Raw genomic sequence first — 23,563 nt, forward strand, 5'->3', positions numbered from 1 at the left:
TTTGATCTTGTTGTTCAGAGGTATGAATTGATTAAGATTTGTACCAAGGGAATAACTGAGGCTATATATACAATGAGAAGAACAAGCTGATTGGAAATCAACTTGTTCTTCGTATAGACACCTCGGGATTAATTCCGAGGTTGCGGTTAGGTTCCTGATCTGCACCAGCCTTATATCACAACACTAACTATTTGAAATCTAAACAAACAGAACAAGCCGAGGACGTGCTGCCTCGGGCAACAATTTATAGTTAACTAGTTAACTAGTTGGAAGGCGGTCGAAGATGCATAAATAGGGTAGCCAATGGATGATGGAAAAGATGTCTGATTTCGAGTACTACCCCTGAGCTAACAATTTATAAGGGGAAAAAAATAGTTACTAATCTATGACGTTTAACCAGAACCACCCACTAATATCCTGTTGAAGCACCGACTGCTCGAATTGATATCCGACTAGGCGATGTTGTTGTGAGTCAGCCAAGAGATGGATTCGGTGGTGTGATACAGCATGACCTGGGCAAGAAGTTACCGGACGGTGGGTTTCAAAGGACAGGTCAACTGAACGCCCCACCTGAAAAGCTGCTAGGAGTCATCCCTAAGATGCGTAGGTTGTACAATGACAAAAAGAAGCCAGAGCGACTTGCAGAGCACCTTTAGCGTCTTCATGACATGGAAGATTATCAACAACCTGCAGTCGACCGGCTATACGCGGTAGACTACCTTCATGCGGACGGGCAAAATTGCGGATAGGGACCCACATGGTACATCTGGGTTCCCCTGAACGCGAGGAAGCTATCTTCTTTTGCTTCCTCGCGCTACGTCTTGTATCTAGAGTCGACTATAGCTTTCGTTAATATTGATCATCCATCGGAAAGACACGCTCCTCATCAACAGATACGTGACACCCTCACAGCTATAGTTGGAGCTCCTGGGGCCGTTCGCCTTCGTTCCCAGGGCCCCTCGCATTAGTTCCTAGGGCCCGTTTGTCCCTAGGAGTGTTGTACATTGTTCCTCGGAATGCTATCACTAGCCCCTAGGAGACATAAATGCTGCGTAGACTTCTCCATGCTTCATTGCTCCTGGGAGGCACCTCATTAATCTGCCGCTGGATTCTCTTTCCCTGGCCCAATAACATTGAGCGCTTTACGGAGACGCAAAAGCACCGGCTTAATAGAGTGCGATTTTTACGTGGTCTACTATATGGCATTAGCTCTTAAAAGCTCGCAATTTGCTTTTTTGACATAACTTAGGAGAAGTGCTTAAGCGGCCCACCCGCAGAAAGAGCCTCCAAAGTTGTCTGCACTTGACCTAGAGTATCTAAAGTGGATATGCTCCTCAGAACTATTTAGATCATTGCTTTTTCAGTCCGCGAAATGGATATAGCCTTTTCGATAAATAATGATAAATGCAGTTACACAAAAAGCCACTGTTTGATCTGCAGTGGGAAATGCTAAAAAAAGCAAAGAGGTGATTCGGTAGGTCGTGCCAAACATCCACCTAGTCAGAAGCCGTATGCAATGTATGCTTCGAATAATGTGGAGAGCTGAGCCTGGATATAAAAAAAGCAAAAGAAGATTATTGATCCGCGTTTGGCTGCCTTGCTATGTCTGAGTACTAATGCTACTTCATGCATTTTTGATTGAACATCTTGCTGCTCTATTACCTTCCAGCATTCCCCGGCTCATACATAAAGTCGCGCGGACCCTGTAAAGAGCGTCGGACAACAGTGTTTCCTATTCCTTAGGTTTATCCAGTTTTTCATCAATTCTCAAATCCAAAGCGATTGATTTAGGTACTGATATCCAGCGCCTTCGTTTCCCATTCCAGCAATGTTATCCCTACGGAATAAATGCTTTTTCAAGAGGTCTCGCACAATCTTGGACCGTCCAGAAATCTGCAGAATGATCATCCAAAGTTCCCATCTGCAGTACGCTTGGATGAGAAGTAATAGCTTTTTCAATAGTTCAAATGTTTACGGTACCTTTGCGGTGTAACGTTGCATGGCATTTTGATCTGGCCCCGACTCTGAAAGCTGAGAAAAAGTAATTTGTGGGCCATCATATGATATGTCACTCACTTCCAGAGGCCATTTCAGCTCAAGATCAGCAGAAGATAGACCAGGGAGTCGACCAATGAGTGAGCAGGTTCATGATTTGAGTTTTCAAGTCCTCTGGGAGATGAGCGGGAGATCTGAATAATTCAACATCACTTCCAAGATTAATTGATATGTCCCACGTGGAGTTTCATATTTCAACGGGCGACTTGGTCCAATGTTGGCTCGCCACTGTCCGTTTAGGGGCTACTAGTACAGCAGATTCCAACTGATCGGTGTTATGCGCCAGTACCTGGCTCCTTTTCAAACGTTCTTGTCTACTAGTAGTTCTCTTTCTTTCTTTGCTTTGCTTTTTGCGTTGGTTTTTATTACTTCATTTTCTCTTTTCTCGTGCATGCCTACCTAGGGAAGGATCCCCAACGCAAGTGCAGTGGCTCGGACAATCACATACTGGCACCTGCAGGGCCTGCACACATGCATGTGTTCCGAGTCATTATTGGGAATGCCTGTGTGCTCTGGTTACACCATAGTGGCCTGGGTTTAGGGTATAAAGTTTCTCTCCATCCTGTCTCGGGCGCTACGAAGACATCACTGAAATCCGATACGAAATACTGTACACTTTCTGGTATATGCACCTGCCTGGTCAATTCGAAGGCTTGAACCTACTCTGATTTCAAATATTGCTTTATTTTTAGAGACTCGATCAACATGCTTCTTACAACCAAGGTGCTTCTTCCGTTGGCGCTCAGCGCGACGGTCCTCGCGAGTAACTTTTGCCAGTGTGAGCATCAGGATAGCTCAGGAATCCCGATCAAACTCTCAGGCATTCAACAAGTCTGTGACATATTGGACAGTGACGCCTGGTGTGCCACGAATTGCAACTTTGTCGGGACCAACTGTGACTACTGTCAATGGAAATGGGGTGGAAATGGTCCTGATAAGGATTACCAGGCCCTGAAATCCTGGTGTTTCCAGCAAAGCACATACGATCCTGCAAGCAAGAAATGGCTTAAAGGAAACAGCGTGAGCTGCTACGCCGCCGGCAAAGAAGCGCCCCAACAAACTTTTGGGAGGGGCTGCTACCACGAGAACAACAATACCCCACGGCCGGCTTTACCAGGAAGATTTGTGGCAATTTTCTACACTAGCCAACGCAATGAATATACCATCGGTTGCTATGGGATCACATCAACAGCTCGAGATGAAATTACTAAGAATTATCTGGCCTATAATGGCCAATGCAGGGATCTCGGCCTGTATGATGGCGACACTCATTATGTATCCTGTCCTTATGTCTCGCAAAATGGTGCCCACGACGGAGCTGTTGAATTCATTAAGAATGCCTGTGCGACCTCCAAGGGTGGCAGAGATGACGCGCCCGGTATATTCAACGTCACGAAAGCGACCTCTTAAGCTCGTCATGAGTTCAAACGAGGCGGCCAGCTAGTAAATTGTGGAATGGTGTCATAACAACGATACCGGGTGGTGATTTCAACATTCCCTAAATCAGTCGTTTTCGTTCATATCGTCAAGGAAATTGAATTTGTCTGTTTACGCTAAACTCAATTCTCTCAGTATGATTCGGGTTTGATCCATATTAGTTCAAATATTTCTTCAATGTTCTTCAATGGGGGCAAAAATGAGAATAATTAGCCGTCTCGATTTTGGCTAAGAGATAGAAAACAATACTCCGGTCCATCACAGGTTCAGGGCTAGCTGTCTAGTACTATGTTCGTGGTGCATCGTCAAGCTCTTTGAACAAAATTTATCTTATACCCACCGGAAAAGGCCGTCACCCTGTCAGATGAACGGAGAAGTCGGGTTAGAGATATGATTCTTGAGACTAATACACACAGATCCGCTATATTCTACATTTGTTCCGTCCTTAAGTCTTATTGAAGAACTAATTCGTTGACTAGAAGGTAAATTGTTGCAATCAGCAATTACACGTGGCATATTTACGTTGGTTTGTACAATTTAACAGTCTCATGTGTACTGAAGAAGACTCATGTAAAGCAAATCAGGGCCAAGCGCCCAAAGAAGGGTTCAAAAGCGTCAAAAGCAATGAAGCAGACAGAAAGCTGAGATCATTACAACCAGAGTATATTTACCGGTCTATCTCGAGGATTAAAGTCTCAATAGATAGCCCGCAACAATGCTTTCAGAAAACCATCGTACTTTTTTCTTGTCATTGATTCATTCCCGTTGTACATACTGATGCGCCCGCCCATCTGTTGAAATTGATTTCCTCAGCTTGACATGGTGAAGGTGGTGAAGCACTGTGTAAAAGTGAGTCCTCAGAAAAATGTACCTGGTGAAATACTGGTATCATTTGCGAAATGGCAAGAAACCTGATCTCCTAGTAGCGTAAGATGATCGTATGCATTATAATCAGCAAGAAATGACTGACTGTATCACAAATACCTAAGCTAGCAAAGTGTAGCGAGCGTTCTATCACTGACGTACTTAAGAACAGATGTTTGGCAATCCCACTTCTCCAACAATTCCTCCTAGTCCGTGACCAAGCCTAAACACCTATGATGCTGGAAGCCCTTTGTCATCCTCAATAAGAATAAAGGGGATGAGATTGATGTGAAATTATTGGGTAACACATTTAGTGGCGTCAGAATTGACGTAGATGGCGCCTTCGTATATGCAGTACACGTGGTGATATAGATGACGAATGAGCTTCGCTGAAGCTTTATGGAAGATACAAAAGGCAGGAGTGCTCTTTTTCCCATCAGAGCGAGAAGGCAGTATAACCCCTCTTAGTGATCTATTTCACGAGGTCCGTCAAAGTGCACAGCACGCAAGACTAGTCAGACAAAGTCTGTGTATTCGTCCGGTTCTATATCGAAAAAAGCACTTTATGAGGTGTCACCCTGGTGGATGTTCTTGTGTCGGCGAAAGTTTGAGTGCACGGAAAAGCGTCGCCCGCAACCATCCACGTCACACATAAATGCTGGAATTGCGTCAACCTTGAATTTTCCACTGCCTGATTTAGCGCTTTACTCACGCTTCTCGCCGGTGTGTCTGTAAGAGTGCATCTGCAGTGAAGACGGACGCCGAAAATCCTTGTGGCAGACCCTACACTTGTGGTTCTTTTCCAATTTGAAGGGTGTCTTGAAGGGCGTCTTAAAGGGCGTCTTGAAGCTAAACCGGTTCATCATGCACTGGGGTATTGACGGCCCTTTACCAGCAAGGGGCAAGAGGCCATTAGGCTGGGGAGAAACATAGAACTCGAATGTTGTGAAGTTAAAGTCTTTCACGGAGGATTCGATGTTGCCTACAGAGGGGTTGTAGAGATCGGCCGATTTTCGCGCGCCGCAGGGGCCGTAGATGTTTCGGGGAGTCATATCCTGGCTGAGCGCCACCAGGCCGCGGCTGGCATCGAGCTCTTCACTGAAGGTTGCAGTGAGCTTGGCTGGTAGGGAGGAGCCGACGCGAGTGTCTCTGGAACTGGGGGTCAGAATTGTGGTTCTTCACGGGTGCTTTGATTGTGACGCTGGTACTCACGAACGCAAAGTGCGGCGAGCGTCCTGTGACTGAGACGGGTGAGTTGAGGCGTAGCTGACCGGCCCATAGCTGGATGGCGCGAAGCTGCTCATTCGTGGCACCTTGGTGTAGGCCAAATCCTGCTCAAAGGGAGTGTGAGACGCATCGTGTTACAGACCGATCACGTCGTCATAACCGGCTTTTGTGTAGCTGCTGCCTGGCACAAGGGAGGACGTGGAGATGAGGACGCTACGACCAGGCAGCGACGTGGTAGTGGTAGGGCGGCCGAGTCGCAATTGCGGGGAGCTGCGATGGTAGATATTGCCTCCTATTTCCATCGTCGAGTGGTATGCGTGTGTCGCGGGTTGCGAAAGATGAGCCCGAGAATTCTTTAAATATGAATAGGGATGTGTTGTTTTTTTTTCGCCTTTGTCGCGAGGGCTTCAAGGGAGCAGAGGAAGATCGACTCTCCGGATAATGATTGGCTCGATGTTTAACTAGTTATTCTATTCTCCACCTTACATTTCAGGCACAATATTGAACTTGGAAGGCTGTGGATCCGCATATGTGATGGTACCAGTGGATTACAATGAACATGTCTTCTTTCTAGTACATCCCCTGAGCTAACAATTTATAAGGGGTAAAACTAATTACTTAATCAATCACGTTTAACAGAAGTACCCATTGATATCCTGTTGAAGTAGGGATGTTCTGATAGTGATATTCAGGAGTTGCCGATCAGGTTGAACTGTTGATCATGTGACCCATGAAGTCGAATTGGCCACCGACTATTGACTAGTGTAAGATGGGAATGCTCGCTGTGGCAGTCTGCGTTGGCAGACGGGTCGATCGCAAGAGGAGACAACACCACCACACTCGCAGAGTGCCGGAGAGAGAGAAGTAGACAGTGCGTGACGCTATAGAGATGCGACTAATAAGACATTCGAGTCTTCATGGACATGCGATATACCGATACCGCAACCTCAGCCTCAGTAACCTCCGCAGGAAGAATAATTCATAAGGGGGAACATGCATGTTGAATTGATAATCTAGAACGAAACTATTTATCCTCCTTGAACTAAACAGCAGCCTTGTTGCTAAGGCCCTAATCACATGACTCTGAGATACCGATGTTGAGAGCAGGAATCCCCACTACACTAGTTAATTACCTAAAGTGGTTAGCGTTTATCTTGACTCTGCTCCGAGTCTCGAGGGCAGCACTTCCCAAATTATTTCTCTATATTGTACAGTATTGTTGTGTCTCCTGGAGTGGTTTTGTTCGTGCCTGGGAACAGTGCAAGGGATCACATGGTGGATGATGCACCCAGGACCTATCCAAAACAGTATGAAATCTGTCAAGGAAAGCAAGCAGACACCCAAGTTCATAGTGTCAAGCTGAGAGGTGGTATTTTACCACTAAGAACTAGCTGATTCAGCGACTACCCGCTCCTCCATATGTTTTTGTATGGTAAACCGGGTCAACTCGGAATACCAGGGTTGTAACACGCTAATACTAGCTTCTGAGAGTATGAACAGCTTTCAACAGCGATCTCCTGAATAGTTCTTCAATCAACTCATTCAATTGGTTCCCTGAGTACTAGCATGTACGGAAATCCTACAAACCGTTACATAATACGATCGTTTGTTACTCTGTACTCCGTGGTGTAAAAAGATACAGTACTACACCCCCCCCCCCCCACCCCCAAAATAAGTGACGGTAAATTGATAAAGCAATTACCCCACTCCTACGATCGAGATCCTTTGACGCATTGACCTCGTTTCAGCTACGCCACCTACTCGATTCACGCATGATTACTAGGATAAATGACTTTGCGTGAATGCCCCTTTACTCTTGAAGAAACTTGAAGAATAAAGAGTTATTTATACAAAGTTAGTTATCATAGTCCTTATTTATCAATCCGGTAGTGAAAGAGGGGATGTCTAAGGAGAACCCGACCAGTGCGAATCTGCGAACCAGCCATGGCCACTATGGGTAGTAAGTAAATAGAGAGAGAACGCCTGGAGGTTGTTATTTGAGGAGAAATAGGTGCTTGAATTGCTTTCTCGCATAGGCCAGGCCTTATATTATACCGCTATTTGACAAAACCCCCATTACATTAGCTATGATATGGACAGACAAGATAATTTCTTGATGACCCGGCCACATATATACCCTTTTAAAGAATCTCAAGCAGAATAGTTTCCTGGATCCAGGCCGCGTAAGCTGCAGTGCTAGTATAAACGCCAGGGTATGCATGTTGTCCACACCCACGACTCCAAGAAACAATTCCGACCTGCTTTTTGGAGCTTTGATCAACAAGCGGGCCACCAGTATCCTCCTGACAAGCGCCCTTCCCTCCACCGGGCACACCGGCACAAACCATCATGTCATTAACCTTGGGATGATATGAGTCGTAGGCTTTGACGCAGCTCTCATGGTCAATAATATTGAGGTAGGCGAATAGAAGATTGGCGGGAAGACGCTCTCCACCATGACTAGTAGTTCCCCAGCCGGTGACCGAGCACTTGGCTCCTGTCGCTGAAGTGTCTAGCTCAGAAGAGGGAAGCTCTACAGCAGCGATGTTGGATCCAAATTCGAGATTGTCCTGTAATCGAAGGACGGCAATGTCGTTTTCAAGAGTGTTGGCATTGTAATCACTATGCTGGGTGATCTTTGCCACTTGAAATAACTTCCCACCGGAGGCGTGCTGCGCTGAGCCAACTCTGACCCTTAAATGACTCGCCTCCCGATCATTCACACACTGGGCAGCAGTGAGAATGTTCTGGGAATCGATAATACTTCCTCCACATGCATGCGAAGAGGTTTGAATGGAAACTTGATAGGGGAATTGTCCAGTGGCGGCGGTCGATCCGCCGACGATTCTCTTCTCGAATTGAGCCGAAACAGAAGCGGTCAGAAGCGCGAATAGAGAGAGTTTCATGTTGAAGAGGAATGAATGAAAATTGCTTTGTTAGAAAAAGAAATCTGCAAGCCTTGCTTACTTAAATACTTCACTCTCCTGCCCCTCTTCATGCTGCACAACCATTGGATCATGAGGACTCAATACAAATGTACTCCATAGCTGATCATGCATTCTCGATCGAGAAGCATGCTCCATCGACGATCATTTTACGGATAAGAATGCGCAGATCATTTCAAGAAAAGACCCACCCCGAGCAGGACCGGGCTATTTCTGAGACATACACACTGAGATCTGCACAGCTATCGTTTATACGGCACATTATCTGTCCACAGGTGCAAAGGCCAGGCAATTAGGAATAATTAGGAGCAAAACGCGTGTATTCTGCTATCGCTCTCTTTTTGACTCGGGTCGATGCTATCGGCTTATACGATGGAACAAATCTCAATTGCCTGTATTAGACCTGGACAAAGCCGTGTGTATGGGTGGGTGCCGCATGAATCCGCATGAATCCGTGACCCACTATTCACATTAGTGTAACGTACTGTATTGAAACCTTAAGCCTCAATTACTAGATCATAGTACTACAATAATTTTGTTCGAAAGTGTTATATCTTACCACTACAGTCAAAATGGGGCAGTGGGTGACAAGCTCATGCGGCAGGCCTAAGCAGCTCCAGGATCGCTCACGGTCGCTTAGGGAGCAGCTCAGGGCGGCCGGGGAACTAACTCAGGCTAGGCTATAGGAGCCGATCGCTTTCTAAGGCGGCAGTTTTACCGTCACCTTTTTTACCGAGTTACCCGAACATTCCTGTCGGATGATGTAAATACCCTTGCTTCCAAGGCTTTTAGAGCTGCCGAATCGTTCATAGCGGTGCGCCGATCATAACCAGTGTCGATCGTGTGTTCATGCGTCTTGCAAAGACCGATCGTCGCTCAGCTGAGAGTGTGCAAAAATATATTGCGATATATTTGAATGGTGATTTTCCAATCTTTGCTTTTATCCTCCCTTTCTCTTTCTCTCTCTTTACCAAACCAATTGTGCGTCACATTTTTGGGTCATCTCCTATCAAAATGAAACTCCTTTCCACACTCGGCTGCATTGCCATTTGTCTCCGGTCGACATTGGCATTGGCAACAGAAGAGACATGTGGAACTGTTAAGTGGTACAATTCAGAGAAAGGATTTGGTTTCATTACACCTGATAACGACGGGAATGATGTTTTTGTCCATTATTCGGGAGTGAAGGTACGACGCGGCAACTCAAGAGAAATTCTATTGTCTACATACTAAGAATCGTTACACCAGGAGGATGGCTTCAAAGTACTTGGAGAAGGCCAACATGTCTGCTATCAACTTCAGAATGGCCTCAAGGGACCATCTGCAACGGACGTTCACCCAGCACCTAAGGAGGAATAGGGGAATCGGCAGCAATGGGCTGACCAATATCTTAACTCTTTACTTCACGTGACATAAGTATATTGAACCTTGGTGTCATATCATTTTTTATATGCAAAGGGTAGCCATAAAGATGCGCTGTTCTTTGAATTTTCATACCGTCAGATCGGTACGTTCGTCCGAAAACCGATCTTGGCACTCGCCCTGTGGTGGTATAATCCAATATTCATTCAAAAAAATCTCGAATTTATTATAGCGATATCATCAGCGTAGCTGGTCCGGTTCAGTTATATCATATTAAATGTCCGTCAGCTCTCATCGAAACCTGGGCCACACGGAAGTTGGAAGCAGTGTTCTGATCAGTCCGACATTAGCCTGTGGGTCCCGCAGTACGAAGACCTCAGGCCACCAAGGATGCGACATACACTCAGTTGGAAGTTCCGGCAATATTGCATAGATATGTGGGTCAGCCAGCCATTGCCAATAGCCGCAGCGAGCCCAGTGTCCACCCTGCTCATTACTAATATCTATTATTCCCAGTCTGCTCTGTCAAGACGTGCTACGTGTCTAAATTTCTGACTGTGAGCCCCTTTTTGTCTTGGTATAGGTTTTCCCTATTAAGTTAGGTTTCACTGTAATATTATGCAAATGCAGAGACTTGGAAATTTTTTTCATTTATTTCCTTTTTCTAGTAAGGGGAAAAAAGAGCAAGCCAGTAATGCTTTCGATTCATTCTCCAACCCTAATGCCAAGCCTGAATAGTACAGTAAAACCTGGTTCTATTCCAACCATTGCTACACTGCTACAAATGGAGACGAGTGAGATATTTTTGGCCCGTACGGGGCACCTGCAGTCTGAGCATGGTGATGTAGGTCTCCTTGACAGAAGGCTACAGCGCCGTGAGGGCTGCAGGCGGGCCCGTAGCACTCCGTATATTCTTGGGAGGAAGCAAAGCTATGCGGAAGCATACTTAGTACAAACATGAGGGGTTCTGCGGTGGGGGGGGAAGAAAACCGTTGCGAAGAGAGCCCAACTCTCCCTCGAAAAGGCGATGTTCCTTTCGAAGGAGAGGATATAGGAGCGATATCTGTGTGCGATTATAAGCACGGAATATCGTGAACCCGACGCAAGGGGGGAGGGGCTCTCCGCAATAATCCCGAATAGAAAATATCATTTATGCCATTTCGAGTACGTTATCCGGCAGCGACCATTTACGTACATCGTGCCGGTGAGGACAATCTCCGAAGGGCGTCCTGATACGATGAGGATACGAGTGAAGAATGTGAGATATGCCTGATATGGGTATGATGATATTCAGACTAATCGCTGGTCCTCCTAAGAGGATCCAGCTCCTCCTTTTTAGGGGATGCCTGCGTGCGTATGCAAGCAGGTAAGCGAGGTGATGTATCAACAGGCGGCTCCGGTGGTGGATAGGCACCTCCCCCGCATTTCCTATACCTCATTGTATGGTTGGCGTAACAAGTTCTATGGATTTTTGATACACGAAATTATCATCTTGTTCAGAAAGGGCCAGAAAAACCATCTTTGAAGGGGATTCTGTGGATTATCAGCGAAATGGAAACGTTCGAAGGATCAGGTGCCTCAAGGGTTAAGCTCAGATGAATTTGAAAAGTGGCTGTGGAGACAGGGCAAATAGACAAGCTAAAATGTATTACATTATCGGTAGGCGGGCTCATCTCTAGAAGAAGTAAACTCGATACCCAGAAAGCCCATATTATCATGTAACGGATCATCTCAACCTTATAGTTGATGTGGTCTGGCCCTAGGCAGATCATAGGTATTTCGATGGAAAGAAACCATGTGTTATGTACGGGCCCTGCGACACGAGGGCCGCAACCTACCGAGGGCCACTGAGAGCGAACCATTCTCAGGAGTTATGCGCAGCATACAGTCACGTGCACAAACAGGCAATAAAGCAGGGGGAGCAGGAAACCGGCCTCCTCCTTGCCATCGCAAGGTATAGTTACTATTTAACAACATGTTACGCTTACAAAGCGTATTACTTAATAATGCCAAGCAATCGGACGGTGTAATCGACTAGTAATGGTATACTTGGTCGCGATAAGCTATGGGCCTCAGGTTGCATGCACGAATGAGAGATAGCAAGTAGTCTGAATTGGAAATGTCCCCCCCTGACCATGCAGTTTTATAGGTCAGGATGGACTGACTAAGCTAGCAAATATTAACGTAATCCACGGCCGGTCGGGACACACGGCCGGTCGGGACACCCACCCCCATGATAAAAATTTTAAACATGATAAATCAACCAAAACGCATCAATTCAACTAGATAATACGTTTTTTACATGAAGTAATCCTATGGCCACTTTTGCCACATCCACTACAGGTAGGCGGAGCCCTCCTGGCCGGTTGAATCGGCTGATTAGGCAGATCGACCTGTTCTTGCGATACTACCTCATCAGCTTCTATAGGCTTATTTAGCTGTTGAACTAGCTGTAGGCCCTCTTCGATCGATAGGCCCTCTTTATGAGCGATCTGCGTAGTCCAACGAGTGCGCTTTTGGCGTTTCTTTTCATTCGCTGCGCGAAGGTTCGTATTATCCTGTGCTAGTAACGCAGCGCCATGTAACGATAGATAGGCGCCCTGATAATCTGATTTACCACACTGTTGATTGGGCTCGGAGGGGTGTTTGACCGTCGGTGTAGTAGATCCTTCAGTAAGGAAGCTTGCTTTTGTAGCTGAACAACGGTTCTAGGTGTTTTTGGTGTGAATTGGCTTGATCTGCTGCTTGGTCGGCTTGATGGTGGTGAAGGTGTTCGGAGAGAGATATTAAGCTTAGAAAGCACTCTATTAGCATTAACTGGTACGATACCAGTAGCTGCAAAGCTGTTTTGAACGATATTCGGCTGAAAAGCTTCTATCCATGCGCGTGGATAGTCTGCAAAGAAAATCAAGCTTATCGATGTGATTATAGCCAGTACGGGCTAAATTACTCACAAAGCGACCGTAGGCACGCTTTAGCACTGCAAAGCACCCAACATTAAGCGGTTGAAGTAAGTGAGACGAATGTAAAGGCATACAGAGTGGTATAATATCATTTTCAGCACAGATTCGATCGAATTGAGGTGTAAGATGGCTACCGTGTCCGTTAAGAATCAATAGCCGAAATCGCCCTCGTACACGCGAATTAGTATATGGAATAAAGATCTTTTGGAGCCAGCGAAGGCCGATTTCATCGGTAGTCCAGCTATTATTCGATACTTCGATTCGCCAATCCCTAGGGAGATTTGATTCAAACCAACCAGCGATATAAACCTGGCCTTTGAATATGATGCAGGGCGGCAGCGAATAGCCATCAGCGCATATTGTTTCAATCGCAGTAACCTATTCACGATTACCCGGCTAGAGGATTGTTCGCCGACCGTAGTATTCTGCTCGTGTAACCACCTTTTGTGATGATATAAGGCCCATTGCAAATCCAGTCTCATCAAAGTTATAGATATCCTCTGGTTGGATACCATTCTCCTCAATCGCGCGTTGTACTATCAAAAACCACTCTTTTATAGCCTTTGGATCCTTATTAAGAGCGCGCTGATAATCATATCGCTTAGAGAAGCGCGATCGAAGCTTATCACGCCGTTTAACGAATATTGATGCCCAATTAACGCCAACAGTTAATGAGGGTATAGTTCCCCGCGCCGCAAGAAGAATATTGGCCATCTCTCGAACAGTAGAGGGCCTAGGCGCTGCTCCACGCGAATCCATAGAGAGGATCCATTCAGTAAGCGAATCCTCTTCGTATTGTGTCAGTTTATGACCTGATGGGCGTTTATCGACGTGTGAGGATCTTCCATGCGCGCGCGCGTGTAGTGTGGAACGAGGTAGATCGTATAGCTTTGCTGCTGCGCGAATAGATTTGATACGGCCATTTTTAATATCGTCAAGGGCTAATAGGACCTTGCCCTCCTGATTGGCCAATTTCTGCGAAGATTCAGTGCGAATTGGTGGCATAGTAGGCGGTTGAATTAGGTAGGGTGGTAGGAATACGCGATTTTGGAGTGGGTGTCCCGACCGGCCGTGGATTACGTTAACTAGTTACATAACACAAGTAATGCTCCACACATTCCGACATTCCGTCTCCACTTTGACGACAGTCAAAGTTATTTAGTTATTGTGTTTGGTCTTCTACCTGAAAATCAAAGGGGCTTTTTCACTTGATCCTGCAAGGCGGTCGCAAATATAAATTTGCTTGGTTTGCGCATGCCAAAGATTGACAATAGAGAACTCTATTTAGCGGAGGCTGGTGGGCTTTGGGCGGGAGAGTCTTATTCTTGGTTTAACTTAAAGCGGCTAGCGCATCTCCATATATTGCTCAGAGTAACGTTAGCTTCGAAAGCACAGGAAAATAATTTGTGGATGATTAATGAAGTACGCCAGAGAATGTGGCTTGGTTGGTAAAGTGATGAGGATATCCAATTGGTGAGACGATATCGGAATTAGGAGTAAGGGCATACATGGAGATGTAGTTGAGTAGATTTGTCCCATTGCATGAATCAAAGACCGGCAATTTCCCGCACCTAGTTTATCCCACGCGCCGTCAATTGGATCGAATCCGGTCGAGGGGGAAACGGAAAATGTTTGGCAGCGAACTGGGGAGTAGCTGGGGAATAAGTAACTGCACGTGATATAGGACATTCCCAGGCTCCAGCCAATTGATTTTGATTGGATGCCACTTGCGATATGACTCCAAATCTTGCGCTGTCCGTTTAAACACACTTAAATTATTGCTCGCCCACCACTTCTTGATGCCTCAACGGTTGTACTTTCACTCCAGCCACCGGATAAAAATCTGTCGATAGAAACTACCATGCAACTTTTTGGATGGATATTCACCACCGCATGTGAACCTCCATAAACGCCCTTTCCTCGAGACTCACGAATAGGTATTGAGGTAGTGTTGAGACTGGCCCGGCGATATCAGAAAGCTTTGGATTCTGAGGCAATAAAGGCTCACCAGCAAGTTATGTGGTGAATGCTTTCAAGGCAACCTCGGACAGGGAGATCTGTTATTAGCCCAAGAACGGTCAAGAACGCCTCCATTTTCTGCGGCCCATTTACATCTATATTTCAATGGCTAAAGTAATAATAAATATAAGCCTCCAAAATTACTCCGGGCCTTCTCATTTGTTCTAAAATTTCAGGATTCTCTTTGGCCGTTCCTCCAAGCGCACCATGCAAAAAGGAATTAGGACCGTAAGAAGGATTCATTTTATCCTGACTGGAGGAAAGTAGAAAAGGACCCAGTGATTGACCATCCGAATTGTGCGATAACTATTGATCGAATGTCTATTAATCAATGACCGATCTAGAGTAATAGATATGAAGCGCATATCCATTACAACTGACCAGTTGGTGGCGTTTTATTAGGCTCGTAATTGAATCCAAGCCTGATCGACGCAGTATTGTCCTGCGTTACACGTCGCGACGAACAGAAAAGAAATGTGACATGGCGAGATTTAGATCAATAGGACCATAGCCACTTTTTCATGGGGCATTAGGCACAGAATTTGTTCTGACAATGCTTGTTTGACACAGCATCCCATTGCGTGTTTCTGCCCAGGGTAAATAATGTCCAGGCTATAACACTCCATTCCTAAGGGGCCGGTGTTTTCTGACATCATTTTCCATACTTTCTGTTGAGAAGTAGCATGTCTTCAAAAATCCTAGTAGCAAAGACGAGTTAATTGACGAAGCGACCCATTTGCAAGAATGGAGAAGGAATAGAATAGTGCGTACTGTTTCTTGATGAGACTTGAGCCAGCACATTTTACCATGTACATCAGATTGAACTTCAAGCTGTAAAGGACGAGGCGATCCTGCCACTGAGTGGCTGGTTGGCAGGGTGGGAATTCTTTGAAATACTGGCTGAAAAATGACGAATCAAATCGAACGGTTGGCACGCACCACATTCCGAGCTCATACTCATTGTGGGCATAGAGAGCCGATGCACCAAGGAGCAGCGTCTTTCCAGTTTGTAGGTCAGTGGCTGTGTTACCGTCACTGAGGTTGCCATGCACTAATGTCGGTCGCAAGATGCGACCGTGTGCTTGCAGTGGACCAAGAAGTTGTGGTATGACATTCGTGATGATGCCTTGGAACTGTTTCTCATACTCCGGACCGTAGCTGCAGGTTTCCATGGAGTGATCAAACACGGCAGACAGCAATGTGGAAAAAAAAGATGCCCAATTTTCCTGCCAGCGGGCTGGAAGAATGACACCCCCCTTCACACATATCTGCGTAGAAGCCAAACAAGTTTTGCGCCCCAAGGCTCCTTCGATGCAAGGAAGCAACATTCGAGCAGAATGAAAATTTTGCTGGTATATCCCTGCGAAGGGGTTTGAAATCGAAAATAGCAAAATATAATTGCTGAATGGGCCCTACGGGAAACCCGGCGTGCTTTAAATTGGCGTATTGCTCACTCTCTTCTTTCTGCATTGCTTGTTTTTCTTTCTCTCTTTCTCTATTTTGACTCTTGACTCTTGACTCTTGACTCTTGACTCTTGACTCTTGACTCTTGACTCTTGACTCTTGACTCTTGACTCTTGACTCTTGACTGGAGACTGGAGACTGGAGCCTGGCCGAGTCGATGTGGTTTAGGAACAAAGGACGGATCGAATTTGTGAATTTCGGCTATTGATGCAAAGAAATGATGGATTTTTGCATATTGATATTGCGGGGCCCACTAGAATTGAATCATGAGCAGTGCCCGGATGAGAAAGACGTGTGCCATGCCATACCACGATGAAATAATCGCAATAGTGATCATGCGGATGCTGAACGGTTACCCGAGCAGCCTCGGCAGACCAGGTGGGCGCTCGAGACTGCTCAGTATGCACAAGCATAGAACCTGGAAAGCCTGGTGATATGAGTCCTCTGAGTAATAAACGGAATTTCCGACGCTGGCTTACCGAGATCGTGGGAGGTAAAAGGAAAGGAATCCATTGGTGCGGATGCATTCAGAGAAGGGAACGAACTTGAGTATTGAAACGATGGATTCGATATGGGAATGCACCCCGATTATAAATTCAGCGAGCAAGGTACATCTACGGAAATTGGAGCGGCGCGCGTATGAAACCTTATCAACCTGAAGGGAGCCATTATTAGAAAGTCCGCCCCACTTGAGCGACAAATACGAACTGTGGATTGGCCAGCCAAGTGATTATGCAGGCTCGTGTCACACAACTGGCGGCGCTAACGACGGCGGGTACACAATCACATGAACTAAACCCGAAAAGACCGATTATCACTCACCCACCATCCTCCTCGCAGGTTTAAATCGGTCCACCGCCATCTGGTTGCGAAGCAGACATAGTAAAGCCGCCCCCCCCCCCCTTCCATTTTTCTTTTATCAATTCAGAATCTTTGTCACTGGACTTCTGGATTTTTTCGGATTGGGGCTTGCGCAATATGAGTGCCAGTGACCGATATACACAGCCGTTGCAAAGGCAGATGCGAAAAATCGATATAAAGCAAGATAAAACGACAAGGTACCCCAACGGTTTTAGATCATTTCCAGAGACAGTTCCTGGAACCAAATCAACACTAGAAGCTCGGGAATGCTCTTCGCCGTGGGGTCTCACCATGGTCTACAGCCCCCAAGAGGTCATTCCACGCGCGGACTTTGTGTTTATTCACGGACTTCGGGGTGATCAAGTGAAGACATGGTGCTATAAAGGATCAGACAAATATTTCTGGTTGCGTGATTGGCTGCCCAAACACCCGGAACTAAAAAGTGCTCGCATATGGACATTTGGATACGATTCAGATTTCCTTTCAATCGGACCGGGGAATGTGTCCGATTTATCTGACTTCGCACGTTCCCTTTTGGTTAGCATGAAGCTATCAACCCATGGAATTCTTACAGAGTACCAAGTTCCCATTGGGAAAGTGAGTTTGCCATTTACTAGTAATCTTGAATATTCCCGTGACGTCGTGCAGTCGAACAGCCCCAAAACCCACTATTCCATCTAGCCATTGCATTAAAATATTTCCATATCTAATTTATATCCAGATACCGTTGATAATCGTTGCGCATTCGATGGGAGGCCTTGTGGCGAAAAACGTTAGTTGATCAGAAAACATGTTGAATGCAGTTATTAACAGAACAGGCTTTTATTTTCGGGCAGGAAAAAGAAATATATTCTGATATTGCGACGGCAACATGCGCTATTGTGTTTATGGCGACACCAGATGGAGGCTCGAAACTTGCGCTTGTCTTGCAAAAGATAACCAAGGCCTTAGGGATTGTCATTCCTCACAAGGCCTACGTCGATGAATTGATTCCTAGTTCTGAGACATTGAAATGCATGAGTACTCGTTTCCGCGACTGTGCTGAGGGCCTCGATATCTACTCATTGTACGAAACAATCCGTACTAGGATTGCACCTTTCTGGAAGGTATAGTCTCGAAAGGCCTCTCTCCACTTCTTAAGCAGCTAATAATGAAAATACGATTATTGTGGATAGAGCTGCCTCAACTTTGGGGTTTTCAAAGGAAATTCTAGTTCCAGTGAAAGCTGATCACCGCGATATCTGCAGATTTCCGGATGAAAATCATTCTAGGTATCTCGGAGTGCACGGTATTCTTTTGACTCTTTTCAGGAATCACAGCCAGGAAAATTCAAATACAAAAGACAGGTCTGCACAAAATGCCTTACCCTCTATTCAAAAGATGCTCGACACGAAAGGTGCTTTTTTGGAGGATCACGTACGAATCAGTAAATGCCGTACTTTGTCCTCCTGTCGATGGATTATTTGGAATGATAGCTACAGCGCTTGGATAAATGATAAGTCACCGGGAACCAGAATACTCTGGGTGGAAGGTGAACCCGCCTCTGGAAAATCGGTGCTAGCGTCTTTTTTGATTGATCACCTCAAAGAAACCCTTCGAGAGAAGTGCCACTTCTTCTATTTCCGAAAGGGCAAAGAAGGAAAAGAAAACATAGCATCTCTGTTTCGCTCAATTGCCTACCAAGTAGCCTGCGAAGTACATTGTTTCAGAGATGGCCTTCAGGGAATGGGGAAAGATGGGGTCGACTTTTCAAAAGCAACGGCGGAGGATTTGTGGTCCATGTTATTTTTGGATTTTTTATTCCAGCTTCCTTTGCGGGAGCCCATATATTGGATCGTCGATGGAATTGACGAATCGAGTGCTTCCCTCGAACTGTTGACACTACTTTCCTCGAGTCGCCAGCAAAAAGTTCCTCTTCGCATCGCCGCGCTTGGTCGCCCATTTCTTTCCAAAAGCTTCAAAGACCTGAGACCAATTATTCAGATTGATGAAATTTCGCTGGGGCCAAAATCTCAGGATTTTCGGACTTTTGTCCATGAAAGTATTGGGCAGTTTCAGTCGGAAGACAAAGATTTTCTTTCTGAATTATTAGAAGTCCTCATGCTGTATGGGAACGGAAACTTTCTATGGGTCCGACAGAAGCTAGCGAATATGAGACATCTAAATTCAGACTATTGTCTGGGTATCTCTGCTCCTTCTTTTGATCTTGAATAATTATATCACCAGATGACCCGCCAACTATCGATGAGCTGGCAAGGAAATGATGAAAATCTTGCAAGAGCTGTTTTGACGTGGGCAGCTTTTTCACTGCGTCCGATTTCTCTCCTTGAGATTCAAGAGATTTATGATCTGGCACCTATGAGCATTCGTGAGCTGAAGAATGCCATCCCTCGAGTATGTGGAGAATTTGTGGAGATAGACACCAAATTCTGTGTGGATCTTGTCCATGAAACCGCCCACCATTTCCTTACCGAAGTTCGAAACCATCGACTACATCTTGATCACGATCATGCACATTTTGAGATATTTTTGCGATGCATGACTACACTGAACGCGATACAAAGACAGTCACAAGTTGAAAAGCCTGCTATCGGATCTTTTGTTTCTTATGCGATGGCCTCGTGGCATATACATCTTGGCAAAATGAGAAACCCAACCGACGAAAGAACTTTTCAGTCATTACTGGAATTTTTGTGTAGTCAATCGGTTATAAACTGGATCAACTTGGTTGCACTCCACGGCCAACTCCACCTGTTAGTGGATGCATCTCATGGGGTAATACAATATCTCCAACACCTGGAAAAGACTAGACCTGGAAATTTCCACGATTCGGAGCAACAAGTGCGAGTCGGTGACGTACTGCAATGGACATTGGATTTAGAGAATCTGGTTGGTCATTATGGGGCAATCCTCGCGCAATTTCCACACGCAATTTATGAATTGATACCACCATTTTGTCCAAGAAAGAGTTCAATTCGAAAATATGCGGACATGGACGACAAGACAGGTCTGAGGGTGATGGGTTTGACGAACAACCAGTGGACCAATCTTGGAGCTCAATTCCCAGTCACAAGGGGTGAAAATGTCCGAGAAGTGATTTGCGGCGGTCGATTCGTGATTGTCACGTCGGCTGCTATGGACGGTCGATTCTACGTTTTTGATATCACTACCAACCGCAAGTTACAGGAGATAGAGCATGGAGATCCAATTTTGGCGACTTCCTTGAGCCACAATGGGGGCAGTATTGCAATATACAGCCCCCGCCAGACAAAAGTTTGGGATGTTTGTCAAGCCCGCTATATTACAGAAACCTCAAATCCCCTGGGTTCCACTGTGCTAGATATTGGATTTTCCATTGATGATAAAACGCTTTTTGTGTGTTTGGACAATGGAATGGTGCGGAAATTGTCCTTAGCCCTGTTCCCTCAGTGCTGGGAGCATGTCATTGGGCCAGTGAAACACTCCTCAGAATCAGGGATCCGAAGGCTCCCTTATTGTGCTGCTTTCAGCCCCGGCTGTAATATGCTTGCTGTTGGATACCACGGGGCTCCACTTTCTGTTTGGGTTATCGAATCAGCGACGGGGCCCGTGAGAACGTCGGCAAAGACTTTGAATACCGATAGACTCATCTGGAATCCAGTTTCAAGGTCCCTCCTTGGTATTCTTCATGGAGGTTTCTTATTTAAAGAGTTGCCTTCAAACGGCGAAGTTCGAATTTTGGATGACATTAGCGTCGACGCCGTTTGCAGCCCAGACGGGCGTTTTGTGGCAACAACCCATAGCGATGGTTTTTTGAAGCTGAGACGGTTCGATGATCTTTCCGTGATACACTTGTTCTTTGAGAGCTCCATTTGTGCTGGGTTGACGATCAGCCTCTGTGGTGGAAAGATCTACGACATTCGTGATTCGTTTTGCTATGCTTGGCAGGTGTTCTCGTGGGACCGACAAGCAGAATCTCCTGAAAATTTCCTCAGGTGCTCTACTGAAACACCACCCTCTACAATTTCCAAGATGACCTCTAGCAAGAAAATGGTCAGTGCTCTGAGCGTCTGCCAGATAACAGGAAATGCCGTTGTCGGATTTACCTCGGGAGAACTGCAAATCTTGGGAGAAAACAGCAAGCTCCTAGCATCACTAAAACCTAGTGGGTTGCATATAACACACGCAATTTGGAGCGAGAACACCTGTTATCTGGCCACTGCAGACATAAGCGCATCCGTTTCTGTGCGCCGATTTAATAGAGCTTTGAATCAACTGGAAACCGTTTTCGAGCACTTGGTTGAAACGAAGATCCTTCAACTTCTATTCAACAAGACCAGCACTTTGCTTTTGATCGTGGATAATCTTTTTCTTACGATTCTCTCGTCACATTCTGGGTCATTAATCTCAAGGAAGCCGATATCAAGCACAGGGTATCTTGGGGTTAATCACCCACGAGATAATAATCTTCTCCTCTTTTTCAGTCCAAAGAAGATGCGATCCTTTTTATGGAAAAATCTTGAAGAGCTAGAACCCCGAAGTCTTGAACACCAGTCCCCTTTGTATCAGTCTGATGAGACCTCACGTTGGACAACAAAACCTGAAGTCAAAAAGATTTGGACTTCCTCGAGTACGTCCCTCATCGTCGTTCAGTTTACCGCTTATGGAGAACATGGCCTTGAAAGGGCCGAGCTTTTCTTCGTTGATTCCCAGAGCATAGCTTCTGTTACTAAAGAAAGCCTTCTCTGAGGATATTCATCCGTAATTAATGAACATGTTCAATTTCCCCTTGGAATAGTCACGGGCAGATGCAAAAAGGATCCCAAGAGAAGAGTGGACCTATTCCTAAAGGAATCACAAGATCGCCTCGCCTTTATCGACTGGGATGGGTGGATCTGCAGTATTCCGTTGGAAGGGTGTTTGGGAAAATCTGATTTTAGAAGGCATTTTGTCATCCCGCGAGCGTGGATGAATCGAGAATCCCTGGCGATGTCACATATACTGTCAAATGGAGCTTACTTTTGCCCAATCGATGGGGAGGTAGCGATAATCCATGGTGGGTTCCAAGAGGAACCTAGTAGGTGAGCTTCACTGCGATTTGTCTTCAAGCGGTAGTCCTGCCAGGAGAGGGCCTTGGCGATTGTCTCCAACAATTTAGATTGTGGTTTTTTATTCTTTTGTAAGTCATCTTCGAGCACTTTAACATATAAAAGGCTGACAATAGTATAAAAGGGCTTTAGTTCCACCTCCAGATATTGAGTGACAAGTCTGCGCTATTTCGATCATATACTTGAAGAAGGCCGTTTGCAAAATTTTAAGTGTTCAAGTATTCTTTGAAGGGACTGACTGCGAAGGCTATAAGAGGTACTGTAGTATAGGATGTCGTCCTAGGCTTGGTCGGTCGGCCCTCGTTAGTAAGCAGAAAACAAAGTCCTGGGTGAGCTGAGGGTGAGGATGAGACGAAAGAGCGAATGCAGGATTCGAGCACCGTCCCTTTTTCTTGTTCACTCTGGCGGTAGAAGATACTAGCTAATAAATTACTGAATTATCAACGCCGCAAGAAGCAACTACCTTCAGTATGATCCTCGATAACCATTAGTGAATTAGATTGGATATGTCTCTCCTCTTGCGACTGATACGTCTATAAAAGAGAGATTGACAGAAAAAAGTTCTCCAGATCATCCGCGAGATTTACTTTTCTTCATCGCCGGCATGGATATCACAGAATACATTCAAATCGGGCAAGATGCGGAAACGCCAGACTGCGGCGATCCTATCAGCCTGGACCCCAAGCCCGAGCAAGGACCCCCCTGTGGTAAGTAACTATGGCTTCCCGGTTGTGTCCACTATTCTGGCTAATAACCGTATTTCACACTCGCTGCAGAAAACAGACGAGCGAGTCACGTTGGTGAACGAACCTTTTCAGCACGTTCGGAGCGTCTTGGAAGACCTTTAGCGGGACGATCCAAAGTTAGCCTTCCAAGGAGCGCGACTTTTGCCAACGCCTATGGGAGTCGTGCGTGTCCAAGCACCTCGATGGCGAGAGCCTCGAAAAGAACAACGAAACATTACGAGAAACTAATATGCATCTGAACAACGAAAGAGATGGGCTTTAACTCCACCATGACGAGCAGCTGTCCCGGTTACGGCTTTTGGACCAAGAGTTGGAATTGTCTTGACAGCGATTGATCAGTATTCTCAATGACTGGAGCCAGTACTCTCGTGGTGAGCTGACTGGGCTGGCGGGTCTTGATTAACAATGAGGGATTAGGGCATTCTTTGGGAATCGCCACTCGACCGACACTAGTGATGTTCATTAGGTACAGGTGGAGCATAGTGCTAGTTCCGAGTCAGCGAAGAATTGCTACCTCCAAATAGAACTACTGG

General features: G+C 45.9%; 7 protein-coding genes across 7 annotated transcripts; 4 read left to right on the forward strand and 3 right to left on the reverse strand.

Moving 5' to 3' along the window:
• Window positions 1–2,760: 2,760 nt before the first annotated feature.
• N7481_001471 (uncharacterized protein) lies at window positions 2,761–3,465 on the forward strand (the record flags this gene model as incomplete). Its single annotated transcript, XM_057260690.1, has 1 exon — window positions 2,761–3,465. The coding sequence occupies one exon, from the start codon at window positions 2,761–2,763 to the stop codon at window positions 3,463–3,465; it is 705 nt and encodes a 234-aa protein (XP_057128522.1).
• A 1,595-nt stretch (window positions 3,466–5,060) lies between these two features.
• N7481_001472 (C2H2-type zinc finger protein) lies at window positions 5,061–5,885 on the reverse strand (the record flags this gene model as incomplete). Its single annotated transcript, XM_057260691.1, has 3 exons — window positions 5,061–5,505; window positions 5,573–5,687; window positions 5,726–5,885. The coding sequence occupies 3 exons, from the start codon at window positions 5,883–5,885 to the stop codon at window positions 5,061–5,063; spliced, it is 720 nt and encodes a 239-aa protein (XP_057128523.1).
• Window positions 5,886–7,724: 1,839 nt separating this feature from the next.
• Window positions 7,725–8,489, reverse strand: N7481_001473 (S1 family serine peptidase; the record flags this gene model as incomplete). The annotated part of the gene is made up of 1 exon (XM_057260692.1): window positions 7,725–8,489. One exon carries the CDS (start codon window positions 8,487–8,489, stop codon window positions 7,725–7,727), a length of 765 nt encoding a protein of 254 aa, XP_057128524.1.
• A 1,053-nt stretch (window positions 8,490–9,542) lies between these two features.
• On the forward strand, window positions 9,543–9,887 carry N7481_001474 (cold-shock protein; the record flags this gene model as incomplete). The annotated part of the gene is made up of 2 exons (XM_057260693.1): window positions 9,543–9,716; window positions 9,777–9,887. 2 exons carry the CDS (start codon window positions 9,543–9,545, stop codon window positions 9,885–9,887), a joined length of 285 nt encoding a protein of 94 aa, XP_057128525.1.
• A 5,683-nt stretch (window positions 9,888–15,570) lies between these two features.
• Window positions 15,571–16,044, reverse strand: N7481_001475 (uncharacterized protein; the record flags this gene model as incomplete). The annotated part of the gene is made up of 1 exon (XM_057260694.1): window positions 15,571–16,044. One exon carries the CDS (start codon window positions 16,042–16,044, stop codon window positions 15,571–15,573), a length of 474 nt encoding a protein of 157 aa, XP_057128526.1.
• Window positions 16,045–17,488: 1,444 nt separating this feature from the next.
• Window positions 17,489–18,309, forward strand: N7481_001476 (uncharacterized protein; the record flags this gene model as incomplete). The annotated part of the gene is made up of 3 exons (XM_057260695.1): window positions 17,489–17,794; window positions 17,919–17,969; window positions 18,016–18,309. 3 exons carry the CDS (start codon window positions 17,489–17,491, stop codon window positions 18,307–18,309), a joined length of 651 nt encoding a protein of 216 aa, XP_057128527.1.
• Window positions 18,310–19,441: 1,132 nt separating this feature from the next.
• Window positions 19,442–21,925, forward strand: N7481_001477 (WD40 repeat domain-containing protein; the record flags this gene model as incomplete). Its single annotated transcript, XM_057260696.1, has 1 exon — window positions 19,442–21,925. One exon carries the CDS (start codon window positions 19,442–19,444, stop codon window positions 21,923–21,925), a length of 2,484 nt encoding a protein of 827 aa, XP_057128528.1.
• Window positions 21,926–23,563: the final 1,638 nt, after the last annotated feature.

The sequence above is a fragment of the Penicillium waksmanii genome, assembly GCF_028829765.1.
Source record: "Penicillium waksmanii strain IBT 27052 chromosome Unknown utg000001l:1.0-4852451.0:1.0-4856178.0, whole genome shotgun sequence".
Taxonomy (NCBI): domain Eukaryota; kingdom Fungi; phylum Ascomycota; class Eurotiomycetes; order Eurotiales; family Aspergillaceae; genus Penicillium; species Penicillium waksmanii.